The following is a 14,035-nucleotide window of genomic DNA, read 5'->3' as shown; positions in this document are numbered from 1 at the left end:
ATCAATCCTCCAGTATTTATGTATTTGTTTACTTATATGGCTATTTTGAGAAATAAATGTCCTATCAATCTCTCTAGAATTTGGAGCAAAGGCTTTGGATTTTCTTTTCATCAAGATAGCCCCGTTTTCTAAATGATAAGCAACATGAAGGAATATGATGATTCAACAATTTCTGTGGATTTAGTATATAATGAGCAAAAAATTAAACAAATCTGTCCCAGTTGAAATTTGCTAAGATAGTGTATCTTAAATGTTCACATCCACTATCCCCTGTGACCAACACACAAAATATAACTATGGGAAGTGAAGAATGCATTAATTATTCAGTTGTGGTAATAATTTCATAATATAAATACATATATAATCACATCATACACATTTTAAATATATGCAATTTTGTTCGTCTGTTAGTTAGGCCTCCATAAAACTGGAAAAGGAAAATATAAAGGAAGAATTCTAATCTACCAAATCTGTAGGCCAAATTGGAACCAATTTGATGTAGGTAGTCATTTCATGGTCCTTTCTTTTGCTCCATAAGCATAATTAAAGTATCTTTTAACACATAACTGTTTTATAAAAGAGGTATTTATGTATTAATTTCATGATATGCTACCCGTGTTTTTGCTTACATAAGATTAAAGACATCTTACACAGGAAAAATTAGCTTTACAAAATATATATGAAATTATTAGTTATCTGTAAATTCAATCATATCAAATGCCCTAAAACACATTTTGAGGACTACTTTTATCAACAACAGTACCCATTTTTCTACGTTATGAAGCATTTTTACATATTGCCATCAATTACGTCTCAAAAAAAACATTTTAAAGATATGATCATTGAGACTGAGGGGCAGGTGTTAAGAATCACGACCAAGATCACTTTCTAACATTGACAGAGGCAGGAGCAAAACCCAACATATGTGTCAGACAAGGGATTCAGAATGTTCATGAAACGTGTGAATTATCTCCTAATTCCCTTTTTCCATGGATTTTTTGAAGCCTCCTCAGATTGACAGATTCTCTTCCAATGTGAAGATCTGTTGTCTTACAACCATCTGAATCTGGAATTTAGTGAGTTCGTCTTCCTTACCACCTTTAGTTGAAGTGTGTGCAAGTGAACTCAAGAACGGCCAGCATTTGTGAGCAACACACATTCATGACGTCAGCAGGACACTCAGAAGGATATGACTAATTCATAATTGTTTTCCCATCATGGATCAACTTTAGGCCTATAACCAGCCTCAACTATGGGTCGAGTAAACAGGAGTTAAACACAAACTTCCATGAGAAAATTTGCCTGAAGTTCAGTAGGGAACTAGAAATAGATCAAAGTAGCAATGATATATTAGTTTAAAAGACATTTGACTTTTTCTACAAACTCTAAGAATTGTTATTCAATTAGATTTATATGAATTTTTAAGATTATTACCAGTTGTGTACATATATATGTATATATAAATTATCTCTAACATGTATATATAAAGATTCATGATACACTGAGCTGAATCTGCATATATATACATAATTAAATATACATATATACATTAAAGAAAAAATAAGCTTACATAAGCTAGAAATATGAATGTGCCTCTTGTAATAAATTTTTTATGTATCAAAAATATTCCTTTGGGAATAAAGCTGAACAATGGCAAAAGCAGTTTTATCACTTTTAAAATGAGGAAGGTCACCTCTGCTTGCACTGATAATGGAAGCTAACACCTAAACTGAGAACTGCAGCACATTTTAACCTATTGTAAAACAAAACAAAAGAAAAAGCAGAAACCAGTCAGTTCAAGGGGGCAGCATTGTGGTGCAGCAGGTTAAACTGTCACCTGTGACATCACATCCCAGTTCTAATCCCAGGTGCCCTGCTTCCAAAACAGCTCCCTGCTCATGCATCTGGGAAAGCAGTAGAAGATGGCTCAAGTGTTTGTGCCCTTGCTACCCATGTGGGAGACCCAGATGGAGTTCCAGGCTCCTGGCTTCCTTTTGGAGAGTGAACCAGCAGAGAGAAGACCTCTCTGTCTCCCACCTCCTCTCTGTAATTCTGCCTTTGGAAAAAATCAATCAATTTTCAAAACAACTGGTCACTTTAGTTTCCTGAGCAAATCTTGACAGATGACAGAAGCCCTGTTGGTTTTCAACCTCAGGGTTTAAGTCTATGTTCCCTCAAACTTCAGAGAAGACAAAAAATAAACCATGTAGAGAACTGTGAATATATTTATTTATATAGTTTTGAAAGTAATATAGTTTAATCAGATTAACATGAAGTGTAGACTAATGTTTCAGTTTTAGGCTAACATTTCACCTTCATGGAACCTCACAGAAAAATAAGTTATTTTATTTCTTTTGATTTTTAGGCTGCTACAAAACTGACTTAACCAAATCCTACCCCTTAACTATCTATTTAACAATAGATTTTGCCAATTTTGTCCTTCAGCTTTCCTGTATTATATCAAATTCTAAATTACACATGGGGAAAGAGGGAAAGATTACATTGGTTACTTGTTCTTTAAGTCATCTAAAAACTGCACAGAAAAAGCCAACTTCAAGTTACTTTAAATCTTTGTCGAAAAATTAAAGCTTTGTTTTATAGCAAATGATCCTTGTAAATAGAATTGTATGTTTATATATATTTTATATAAATGAGTGAGACATTTACCATTCCATATAATTTTCACATTAGTGACATCAAAGCTCAATGTACTATAAAGACAAATTCCCACAGCACTATTTCTAGCCTTGTTTATTCCTTTCTATACCAGAAACAACTATTAAACACAACCACCATTGGCTCTGAAAGTGTTTTTGGTAGAAATAACACACTCTCAATTGTTCACACAGAGTTTTACGCTAATTATTTTCCATTGTTGAGATGATCTTCTTTAAGCTGTCATGTTTGAACAGAGAAGTACTTATTAAATAAACCCACAAGTGTTAGGTAATAATCATTTTGAAAATCTTCTTTTTATCACAAGTAATTATATCCTTCTGTAGGAATATTGGGTTTTTTGTTAAGTCCAAAAAAAAGTTGGCTCCTATTTCGATTCAAAGAGTTTTTTAAAATCAAAATTAAGAATAAAGAAAACAATGTCACTTACTTTGCTTTAGCTTCTGCATCCTCATAGGCTTTGTTAGAAACGTCATCCAGCCCTCCAATCAGATGCTTGAAAGAGCTATCAAAGGAAACACAGAGATTAGAATAACTCCTACTCCAAAGTAGTAACCAGGGCAACATAATCAATGACAGACTGAAGCAATCGAAGGGCATCTAAATAAAAAGGAATTCAAGCACTTAATACAGATACACTGTTATGAAACATATCAGCTCATCAGTTAATGGTATTTCCCTGACTAGGATAAAACGCTATAATACAAGCAATCTCTTGTACCTTGCTCACCTCTACAGCTTCCAGAATCTAACCATATGTTGCAAAAGCAGATATTCAAAGAATTGAATGAAATCAAGTCTTTGACACATTAATTCACGTATATCATTCAATTCATGAGGCATTTCATCTTAATATTGAATTAAAAACAAGATCTACCAATTGTGGAATGCCTACTATATGCCTGGTACTATTCTTTAAATTAGGATTAACATTTATTAATTCTAATTCTCAAACAAATTAGAAAAGACAAGCATCATTACCTCCATTTACCAAATATTAAGCTCATTTTCAATGGCAAAATAAATATGCAGAAGATGGGAAAACAATTAACAGGAAAGAATTCTAGAAAAATTAATGTATTTTAGGCGACTAAAGAAAAGTGACTTCAACATGAAACAGAAAGATTCGTTTAACTGTTTAAACCCAATCTGCTTAATTCCTGCTGTCATCTGGAAAGTGTCTAGATTTAATTGAAGTCATACATATTTATAATATAAAATATAATGGAGTCAATACAAAGAAGATGTATGTATACGTTATAGAACAACCCTTGAGGCCGGCGCCGCGGCTCACTAGGCTAATCCTCCACCAAGCGGCGCCGGCACTCTGGGTTCTAGTCCCGGTTGGGGCACAGGATTCTTTCCCGGTTGCCCCTCTTCCAGGCCAGCCCTCTGCTGTGGCCAGGCAGTGCAGTGGAGGATGGCCCAAGTGCTTGGGTCCTGCACCCCATGGGAGACCAGGAGAAGCACCTGGCTCCTGCCATTGGATTAGCGCGGTGTGCCGGCCGCAGCACGCCAGCCGTGGCGGCCATTGGAGGGTAAACCAATGGCAAAGGAAGACCTTTCTCTCTGTCTCTCTCTCTCACTATCCACTCTGCCTGTCAAAACAAAACAAAACAAAACAAAACAAAAAAAAACACCCTTGAAAATTATTGAATGCAACCGAATTACATTTTTTGTTTTTTGACAGGCAGAGTGGACAGTGAGAGAGAGAGAGAGAAAGGTCTTCCTTTGCCGTTGGTTCACCCTCCAATGGCTGCCGCTGCGCACCTCGCTGATCCGATGGCAGGAACCAGGTACTTCTGGTCTCCCATGGGGTGCAGGGCCCAAGCACTTGGGCCATCCTCCACTGCACTCCCTGGCCACAGCAGAGAGCTGGCCTGGAAGAGGGGCAACTGGGACAGAATCCGGCGCCCCAACCGGGACTAGAACCCCGTGTGCCGGCGCCGCAAGGCAGAGGATTAGCCTAGTGAGCTCCGGCGCCAGCCGTACATTAACTCTTATGCACACTATAATTCGCCAACCACTGAACACAGCTGAATGCAGAAAGTAAAGGAATAATAATACTCAGAAGCCCAGCACTCACAGGACCATCAGAGTCTTATGTGTAGGCCAGGCATTGCTCCATATGCTTTACATGCAGTAACGGATACCTTATGAATTACAGTGGTTCCATGAACTGGTATCGTTATTTCCATTTCATAGATGAGGATAGTGAGCATGAGAGGTTAAAAAAATACCTCAAAGGCATTCAACCCACCAAAATTGAAGACTGTCTGGAAGGAGGGGCCCGTTTTCCTTCACAGTTTTAAAATCTACATGATGCCTCCTATCTATGAAAACTGTCAACATGCACAATTATTAGGTATCAACCCCAGGATCAAAAATCCCCGGCAATATCTAGGATTTTGGTGGGGGAATTTTAAAGTGCTGTAAAAATTTACATATTAATTTTAAACCCTAAACACAGTGTGATATTTGCTAATTTAAACATTTTTAATTGCATTCACATATACCACTTTTTTTTTTAAGAACTATAAAGACAACATGTTGCCCTGCCAAGGGGCTGGCTGCAGGAGGACAGAGCAACTATCTCAGACCCTGGATAATGATCTCATCTGAAGGTCCAGAGGAACTGGAATGCTACCCTACACACACCAGGCACTTTTATACAAAAAGAAAATCACTAGACAGAGGCCCAGGAATCAAGAATTTTGTTGGAAAATACAAAGTTTTTTTGTAAAGAATTCTATTAGTTCACGCCAAACGAATGAATAATAGGCAGTAGTCCTCATGAAGTTTACAAAAATGTCCTAAAATGATGAAATAAATGACAAATATAATCCCCATTGTTGAGAAAATGTTCTGGTAAGATTTTTGCTATTGTTCTTGACATGACAACTTTTTCCACCTTTTCATGAAAGGTCTGGGTCCTTACCTAAACCTGGAGAAATTCTAAGACTAGATGGGTTCATATTATAAAGCAAAACACAATTTTCTGCACTATGAAAAATCAGATAATATTTGGCTGATTGTTTTTATAAACTAGCAGAGAGAGAGCTTAGGCTACTTGTCCAAAATGACCCATTCAGCAGCATTCAGCAACAGGACTACAATCTATATTCCCTAAGGCCCACACCTGCCCTTTATAACACTTGAATATTTTCAATACAATCAAATCTAAACGTGGAAAGCTAGTGAGAGGAATAAACGATTATGTAGTGAAACAAAAGAACAATAATCACTCAAACAGCTTTTCAAACCCATTCAGATACATTAAAAGATGCTATTCTTAGACATTTAAAACTCACAGTAATTTCGAGTTTAAACAGTTTTTTAAAAAATCTCCTAGTGTTCAAGCTGAGATGTTTTAAGCAGAAAAATATGTAAGCAAAGAAAATAAAATGAAGATAAATTCGAATGTAGACTTTTAAGAAATTCTATTCAGCACATGAGGCTAGGTTAAAATGTCAGATTGCTTTTCTTTTCAAATGCAACGTTAAATGCTTAGAGTAAAGTATACCAATGAGAAAGCTTGCATGTTATGAGGTTACACGGAGCTTTAAAGGTACACACCATCTAATCGTGGCAAGAAGTCCAGAAATAAGCTCAGCCTAACTGGGAAAAAGACCTCCTTTTAAACTTGACAAACAGTAAGGTTTTTTTTACAATCCCTTTTGCTAACTCTTAGCCATATCAAATGATAAAACAATAAAAAGAAATGAACACGTGTGACTTTCTCCATGTAAGTCTTTTAAACCTCCTTGACTTAAAATATAAAATTTTCTATGTAGTACTGACCTGATACTAATTTTTGTTACTAAATTTTTAAATTATTTTCACCTTAAAATTTGTACTATTAGACAAAGAATAAAATGTTACCTATTTACAAAATGACTTTATCTTGATGTGATATAACATTATTTGTGAAATAAATTCCTTTCCTTTTTGGTTACAGAAAACATTTAAAACCTGAAAGAAGGAATTATGAAATCATGTGTAATTTTCCAATTACAGATGAACTGTGGGGAAATTTTTATGCATGTCTTTTTTGCATATCTTTGTCACTATTTACAGTCATAATCATAAACTGTGAGTTAATATCTTGATATTTAACTTAGTTATATCAGAAGTACTTCTAAATACCCTGTAAGCAATATTTTAGTTGCTGAATAATTGAACACTACATGTTCATAGGTCAGACAGTAACCGCTTGTCCTTCTGTATACACACAAACATGCACACTAATGCACAGATGAAGAATAGAGTGTGATGGGAATATATAAATATTCACAATTATACTCTAAATTATAAATGAAGCAAATGAAATTTCTTTTCAAAATAACAATTACAATCTTGATGTTTGGAATTGGAATTGTAAGAAGACAAAGGTAACATTTTAAGCACTGAACACAAAGTAACCTGCTAGCATTCCAAAATCCCATAAGCAGCAAATCAACCACTATATTTTAATAGAAACATAGGAAACTGCAGAATTTTCAGGCAGTATTACTAAATTCTAAATGGCTGCCACTGGCTGGGATTCTTTCACTGATCAACAAATAAGATTAGATCTCTCAGGCCAAGGTTTGGTGATGTAAGAACAGCACTGAAGCACATGAAAGAACTGCTTTGGGGTCTGCGTTGTGGTGCAGTGGGGTAAGCCAGCACTTGTGATACAGACATGCCATATCGGAGCATCAGTTCAAATCCCAGCTGCTCTGCTTCCAATCCAGCTCCCTGCTAACGCACCTGGGAAGGTAGTAGAAGACGGCTGCAGTGCTTGGACCCCTGCCACCCACATGGGCGACCCAGATGGAATTCCAGACTCCTGGCATCTGCTTGGCCCGGATCTGGCCGTCATGTCCATCTAGGGAATGAACTGGTAGATAGAAGATCTTTCTGTCTCTATAACTCTGTCTTTCAAATAAATAAATAAACCTTTTATTAAAAAAAGAACTTATGTTATGAGATATAAACTCAATGTAGCTGTTTCTGGATCATTTTGGCAATAAATGAAAAGATAGGATATATTAAACTAGAAAAAAAAAAAAAGATTAGATCTCTCAATAAGAATAATCAGTGGTGTTAGAATGTATCACCCTTGAAGAAAGTATGAACTAACTAGTGTTTCTTTTTTCCCTTTCACATACACTCTGGAGGACCACCTGCCATCTGGGTAAACTCTTCTCAGATAGTCATTTTGGAAACCCATTAGTGTTGGTATCACTCGCCTTTCTAAATATTTTCTCAGGTCCTGTGACGTTTTGTGCATTCAGGAAGACTTACATTGTCATTCCATTCTGAATGGGCAAAATGTCGACTCCTTTAGCAACTGAACGTGAAACCATAAAATATGGTGTATCATTTTAACAAATTTTAACTAGAGGAAAATTAGTAAATCCTTTTTTAACAAACTCACAGATTAAACACAAATCATATTTTAGCACTGTTAAATAAAAGTCAATTTCTATATATCCTAGAATTAATTTCAGAATTAACTAAGGAGATACTATTAAGCAAAAAGTTTTTAACTATGGATATCTTAAAAGCAAACCTTTATTAGGTTCACGTTTTCATGTTATTTTTCTAGAGGTCAGAGGTCAGAAGTGAAATTTTAAGAGTTCTTAACACAATTTTTTTTTTTTTTTTGACAGGCAGAGTTAGACAGTGAGAGAGAGAGACAGAGAGAAAGGTCGTCCTTCCGTTGGTTCACCCCTCAACTTAACACAATTTTTAAGGAGAATGGGTAAAATATTATCAGCTGAGCATATAGATAGAAAGGGAGAAAATAAGAAGTCTTTTCTAGCTTTACTGTTCATAGTTAAACATACGTGCAAGGTAACAAGGGGAAAGAAGGGAGGCAGGAAGGAATGAAGGGAGGGAGGAGAGAGGGAGGGGAAATAATGAGCCTTTCATATCAAGAATGATGACATTTATGGAAGTATCTCTTAAGAAACATCCATTAAAACACTATTTTTCACTCTAGGAAATTTGTCTGTCTTAGGACATGATGGTGAGAGTAACTCAGTGGGAAATAATTTCAGTCATTAAGATGTTTTCATTATTAAGCCAAAACATTCTTCTGAAGGGAGCTGATTACGCAGTGGTATGTCTAAAATGTGTATAATCTTGCTCTTCAGTGATGATGTGATAAGACTTCTTCTGGAGAGAAATGGGTTTTAAATTAATACAAATGCAACCCAAATATCAGGGACCAGTGTTCTCATGCTGTTAAACAATAAAAGCAGTTAAACTGTAACTTAGAATTTACAAAGTATCTTTTATATGAATGAATCATACATATATTCTCTCTATGTATATTTATATGTCTACATAAAAACAGATATATTGTTACTTAATCCTTATGATTTCTACTCTGACACAATATTTAGATATCTATGTAAAAATTTTAATTTTTTTCAAATTCAAAATAGGTTGGAGAAAAATCTATTTTCAATTTTTTTTTATTTTGCTTTTTTAGTTAAGCAATGAGTTCATTGCTTGAGTATATGAGTATATACACAAACTAATGCCACCAGGCAGAGGCTCTGGGTGACTTGTTTTTCCATTTGAGGGAGTGGGGGCGATTTCGCTTGGTCTTGTGTCAAGCAGATGGGTGAATTCAGCCCCCTATCAGAATTAGAATTTAGCGTACTTATCCTTATTGGTTCTCTTGATGTGTCTGAACAGCAACTGCTGCCTTAATAGCAGAGATCCTTAGGAAGGTCCTTGGGACCCGAGGATCCCCCCAGGATGTGCCTGTGCCACAGGAATCCCTCAGAGCCACACTGATTTCTCCCAGGCCCGTTTAAGCTGGTTTGTGAATCTGTTCCTTCCCAGTGTCAGACATGAACTTGAGCTATGTGGGGGCATTGCAGCAGTAAGGGCAGAGCCAACTGGGAAAGGTCTTTCCTGGGAGCACGTGAGCGACTGTTGTTAGGCAGGAGAAAGAGCTGAACAGTTTTTTCTTGATTATACCCTTAAGTAAGATAACAACCTATTCTTGACAGTTCAACGTAGTAAGTTCACAAGATTAAAGGTAAAATCTTAAACCAGAAACAGTTTCAAATACATCAACAGCACAAAGTAAAATCTTTTCAAGTGTTATTATGACTACTGTCTTGAATCTTTTTTAGAGAATTTATCTATTTTTGTATGTATGTATGTATTTGAAAGGCAGATTTATAGAGAGAGAGAGAGAAATCTTCAATCTGCTGGTTCATTCCCCAAATGGCCATAGTAGCTACGTGGCAGGGGCCCAGGTATATGGGCCATCTTCTGTTGCTTTCCTAGGTGCATTAGCAGGGAGATGGCTTTGAAGTGGAGCAGCCAGGACTCAAACCAGCACTCTAATATGGGATGCCAGCCTTGCAGTCAAAGGCCAACCCTGCTGTGCCACAATGCCAGGCCCTCTTGCCATAAGTTGATAGGTTTACACTGTTACACTTTGATAACCTCCCTTGGCAAATTTTTTTTAAAAAGGATATTTATTGAAATCAAAAAGAAAGTCAGTGGCACAGGCTATTTGGGATATTTGTTATCTAGGTTAGAGCATTATTGTTTTGGTACATTTATCCAGAAAATCCTTTTATTCACTTTGTTGCTTCAGGTAAGTGCTCTTGTTTGTTGTATTTAATAAGGAAAAATATAGGCCGGTGCCGTAGCTCACTAGGCTAATCCTCCGCCTTGCGGCGCCAGCACACCGGGTTCTAGTCCCGGTTGGGACGCCGGATTCTGTCCCGGTTGCCCCTCTTCCAGGCCAGCTCTCTGCTGTGGCCAGGGAGTGCAGTGGAGGATGGCCCAAGTGCTTGGGCCCTGCACCCCATGGGAGACCAGAAGTACCTGGCTCCTGCCATCGGATCAGCGAGGTGCGCCGGCCGCAGCGGCCACTGGAGGGTGAACCAACGGCAAAGGAAGATCTCTCTCTCTCTCTCTCTCACTGTCCACTCTGCCTGTCAAAAAAAAAAATTTAAAAAAAGAAAAAAAATAAGGAAAATATAATTCTTAGTGGTTTATACATAAGGTATAAACTATAAACAGAGTTTCTTGGAGATAAAACAAGCACCCCTCCTTGTAAAACCAACCAATATCTCTACCATACCTGTTATTCATCCATCTATCCAGACACACATACATATTAATGCAATGCCTACTATCTATAAGAGAATATTCAAGCTACTGAAAGTAATGCAAAATAATGTGAAAGCTCAAGAAAATTATAGTCTTATATTAAAGGTGACACACACAAAAAAAGGGTAACACAAGGTGCAAGGTGGTAAATATATGAAAGCTTATCCAAAGGAAGATTATAGTGGCCACAAAAAGAATTTCATTTACTCAAAATTTAATAGGAAAATAATTATAAATAAAGCCATCATACTTTTTTTGTTTTCTTATCAGTATTTTTATTCTGCACTTACACGTTTGCATTTGTGAAAGAAAAGTACACATACCGAAGTGTTTGTTTCTATCTTTCCTTTGTAACAAAAATCTTAATCTATCATAGAAATCATTCATTAGGGGGAATGCGCTAAACATAACAAACACTTAAACTAGTTCCTGGTTATCTGCCTTGGTGCTACCAAAATTTCCAAATAATGATCCAAATTGGCCTGGAGACCAAAGAAACAGGCCAAGAACTGATTTCAGGAACTCTTCCAGTTTATTTAATGAAACTGCTGTAGAATAAAAAACAAAAACAAAAACAAAAACAGATGTAATGTTGACCATGTTTTTACATGTAATATATCTGTATCATCAGTCTTCTCCAACACAAAGCCTTCTTGACTAGTTTCATTATATTAATCAAATAAGATAGTCTAGTTTTCAATTTTAAGATTTATGTGTGTGTGTGTCTCCAGTTGTAATATGTTTAATTTTGAAAAAGGCTATATAAAGCTCCTAGGAATAAAAGATTATTTGTAATTCTTCATCTCTGAGCTAAATGTTGCTAATATGTTGGCACACAACCTTCCAGTTTTTTTCAATGTTATTTCAAAGTTGCAATCACAATTTTTCAGTACTTATTTGACAACTGGCTGTATTTGTGCTTATACAATAACCAATTTAATGGTTATATGGAAGAAAAAAATAAAGCATGTAGGACATGCTTGGTTATATATACTCTCTCTGTATTAACTAATTTTCTCACTTTTATTCATACATTTGCTTTTCTAATAATTTTACTATTGAAGCATTTACAACGGATTTCAGTATAAGATTTTGTTTTTTACTTTTTTGCCCTTAATCTTTAACTGTTAACTCTAGTTAGAATGGCAATCATCTACATATCAAAAAATAACAAATGCCTTGTTAGACTGGTTATTCTGTACTAAGATGTAAAATAATTTAAATAAACATTAATCTTTACCAGTGACATTTCTATCAATCTAACACAGATCAGAAAAGTTAACAATCAAGAAGCAGGCATATTAAAGACTACTAATATAAATAACACTCTTTCAAAGCCTATTTGTTGCAGTCAGAAAGGGAATTCTATGTTCACTTCCAAATTTCATTTTTTATGACTGCAAAATAAGTATAATAGTCATTCTCTTTCTTATTGCTTATATCTATGCCTTTGATGACAATGTGATTAACTTTTCTAATGCAAGGTTATTTATGTTCTGACACTTTTATTGATATAGAATTCTATATATACTGAGTTCAAAAACCAAAAGGTGGCCATTGATTTTTATAGCTTTTTAAATTTTATGTTCAAGTCACTCATATACATTACAAAAACATCTGTCCATGATAGAAGGAGATTAAAACAAAATTATTGTAACTCTGACTTTCAAATAAATAAATAAATCTTTTAAAAAACAAACAAAAACAAAACAAAACAAACAAATTATTTCTTTGGCATGGATCTGTGAAGAAGCATTGTCCTGGCCGTGCCCCTGCCCCCATTTTTTTTAAGCCCCTTTCGGACTCCCACCTTTGGGTGCCTTTTCAGAGTGTTTATCTCACAGTTCTGGAAGACTCTGTTATTGTTGTTCATTTGCTTTTTTTGACCCATATCTTTACTACATACTGAACTCTGTAATCTTTAGGATTTTTGGACCTTGTGTCCCTTGTGTTTGTGAAACATCTGCATATAGAATACATCCAATAAATATCAATTGAATAAATTAATGAAGTCATTTTTTCATTCATTTCTTTAACATCTAAAAGTGCCCCTCAATCCTGGAAATTAATCACCTGTTATTTAATGTAGATTTTTCTATTTCTATTTCTATATTTACTTTAGAGGGAAATTAAAAGAATAAACAGCATAAAGAACATACAGCTGGGGCCAGCACTGTGGCACAGCAGGTTAACGCCCTAGTCTGAAGCACCAGCATCCCATATGAACGTCGGTTCGAGACCCAGCTGCTCCACTTCCGATCCAGCTCTCTGCTATGGCCTGGGAAAGCAGTAGAAGATGGCCCAAGTCCTTGGGCCCCTGCACCCAAGTGGGAGATCTGGAAGAAGTTCCTGGCTCCTGGTTTCAGATTGGTGCAGCCCCAGTTGTTGCAGCCAATTGGGAAGTGAACCAGCAGATGGAAGACCCCCACCCCCCCCCCCGCCCCGCCGGCCTCTCCTTCTCTATGTAACTCTAACTTTCAAGTAAAATAAATAAATCTTTAAAAAAAGTATAGTTATATAATATTATGGTCCATGACAATGTAAATGTAACAGATAAAAACCGCTGAATATACTATATTCATTTTCATATATGTGGTATAACCCATCATACATGATCAGTAAAAACATATCAAAGAAATACATACTCTGAGCATCTACTGGTTTACTCCAGAGCAAGAGGCCTGGGGATTACACAGTTGGGAGGCAGAATATTCTTGGACAAGGCCATCCACTACATGCCAAGGACCTCCACTCTTTTCACTATCAGCTGATGGTACGCATGTGGAAAAGCTGGAGTCTTCCAGTAACTATGAACCTCTAGATAGTAAAGTTTCTCTGAATATAACATATTTTGGGGCCAGCATTGTGGAATAGCAGCTGTCTGCAACACCAGCATCCCATAGAGGTGCCAGCTTTTCCACTTACCATCTGACTTCTTGCCAGTGGCCTGTGAAAAGAGCTTGGACCCCTGCTACCCACATGGGAGATCAGGAAGAAGTTCCTGGTTCTGACTCGGTCCAGCCCTGGCCATTGCAACCATCTGGTGAATGAACCAGTGGATAAAAGATAGCACTTTCTGTCTCTCTCTGTAATTCTTTCAAATATATAAATCGATCTTTAAAAATAGAAAATCACATCTTATTCTCTCAAGGAGTTTTTCTAAATCAAGGGTCAATGCATTATGACCTACAGACAAAATCTGGCACATTGATTATTTTTGTAAATA

The 14,035-nt window shown here is 36.3% G+C and overlaps 1 protein-coding gene across 3 annotated transcripts in view; it reads right to left on the bottom strand.

Moving 5' to 3' along the window:
• PRKG1 (protein kinase cGMP-dependent 1) overlaps positions 1-14,035 on the bottom strand; it is a 1,368,024-nt gene that overhangs the window by 114,353 nt on the left and 1,239,636 nt on the right. For all 3 annotated transcript variants that reach the window (NM_001082042.2, XM_008269904.5, XM_017348406.4), the window contains 1 exon segment: positions 3,107-3,181. In NM_001082042.2, coding sequence (NP_001075511.1) covers positions 3,107-3,181 — 75 coding nt within the window.

This window comes from Oryctolagus cuniculus, chromosome 15 (assembly GCF_051225735.1).
Source record: "Oryctolagus cuniculus isolate XC-2025 breed Fujian yellow rabbit chromosome 15, ASM5122573v1, whole genome shotgun sequence".
NCBI lineage: Eukaryota > Metazoa > Chordata > Mammalia > Lagomorpha > Leporidae > Oryctolagus > Oryctolagus cuniculus.
This window is presented reverse-complemented; position numbering and strand designations above follow the sequence as displayed.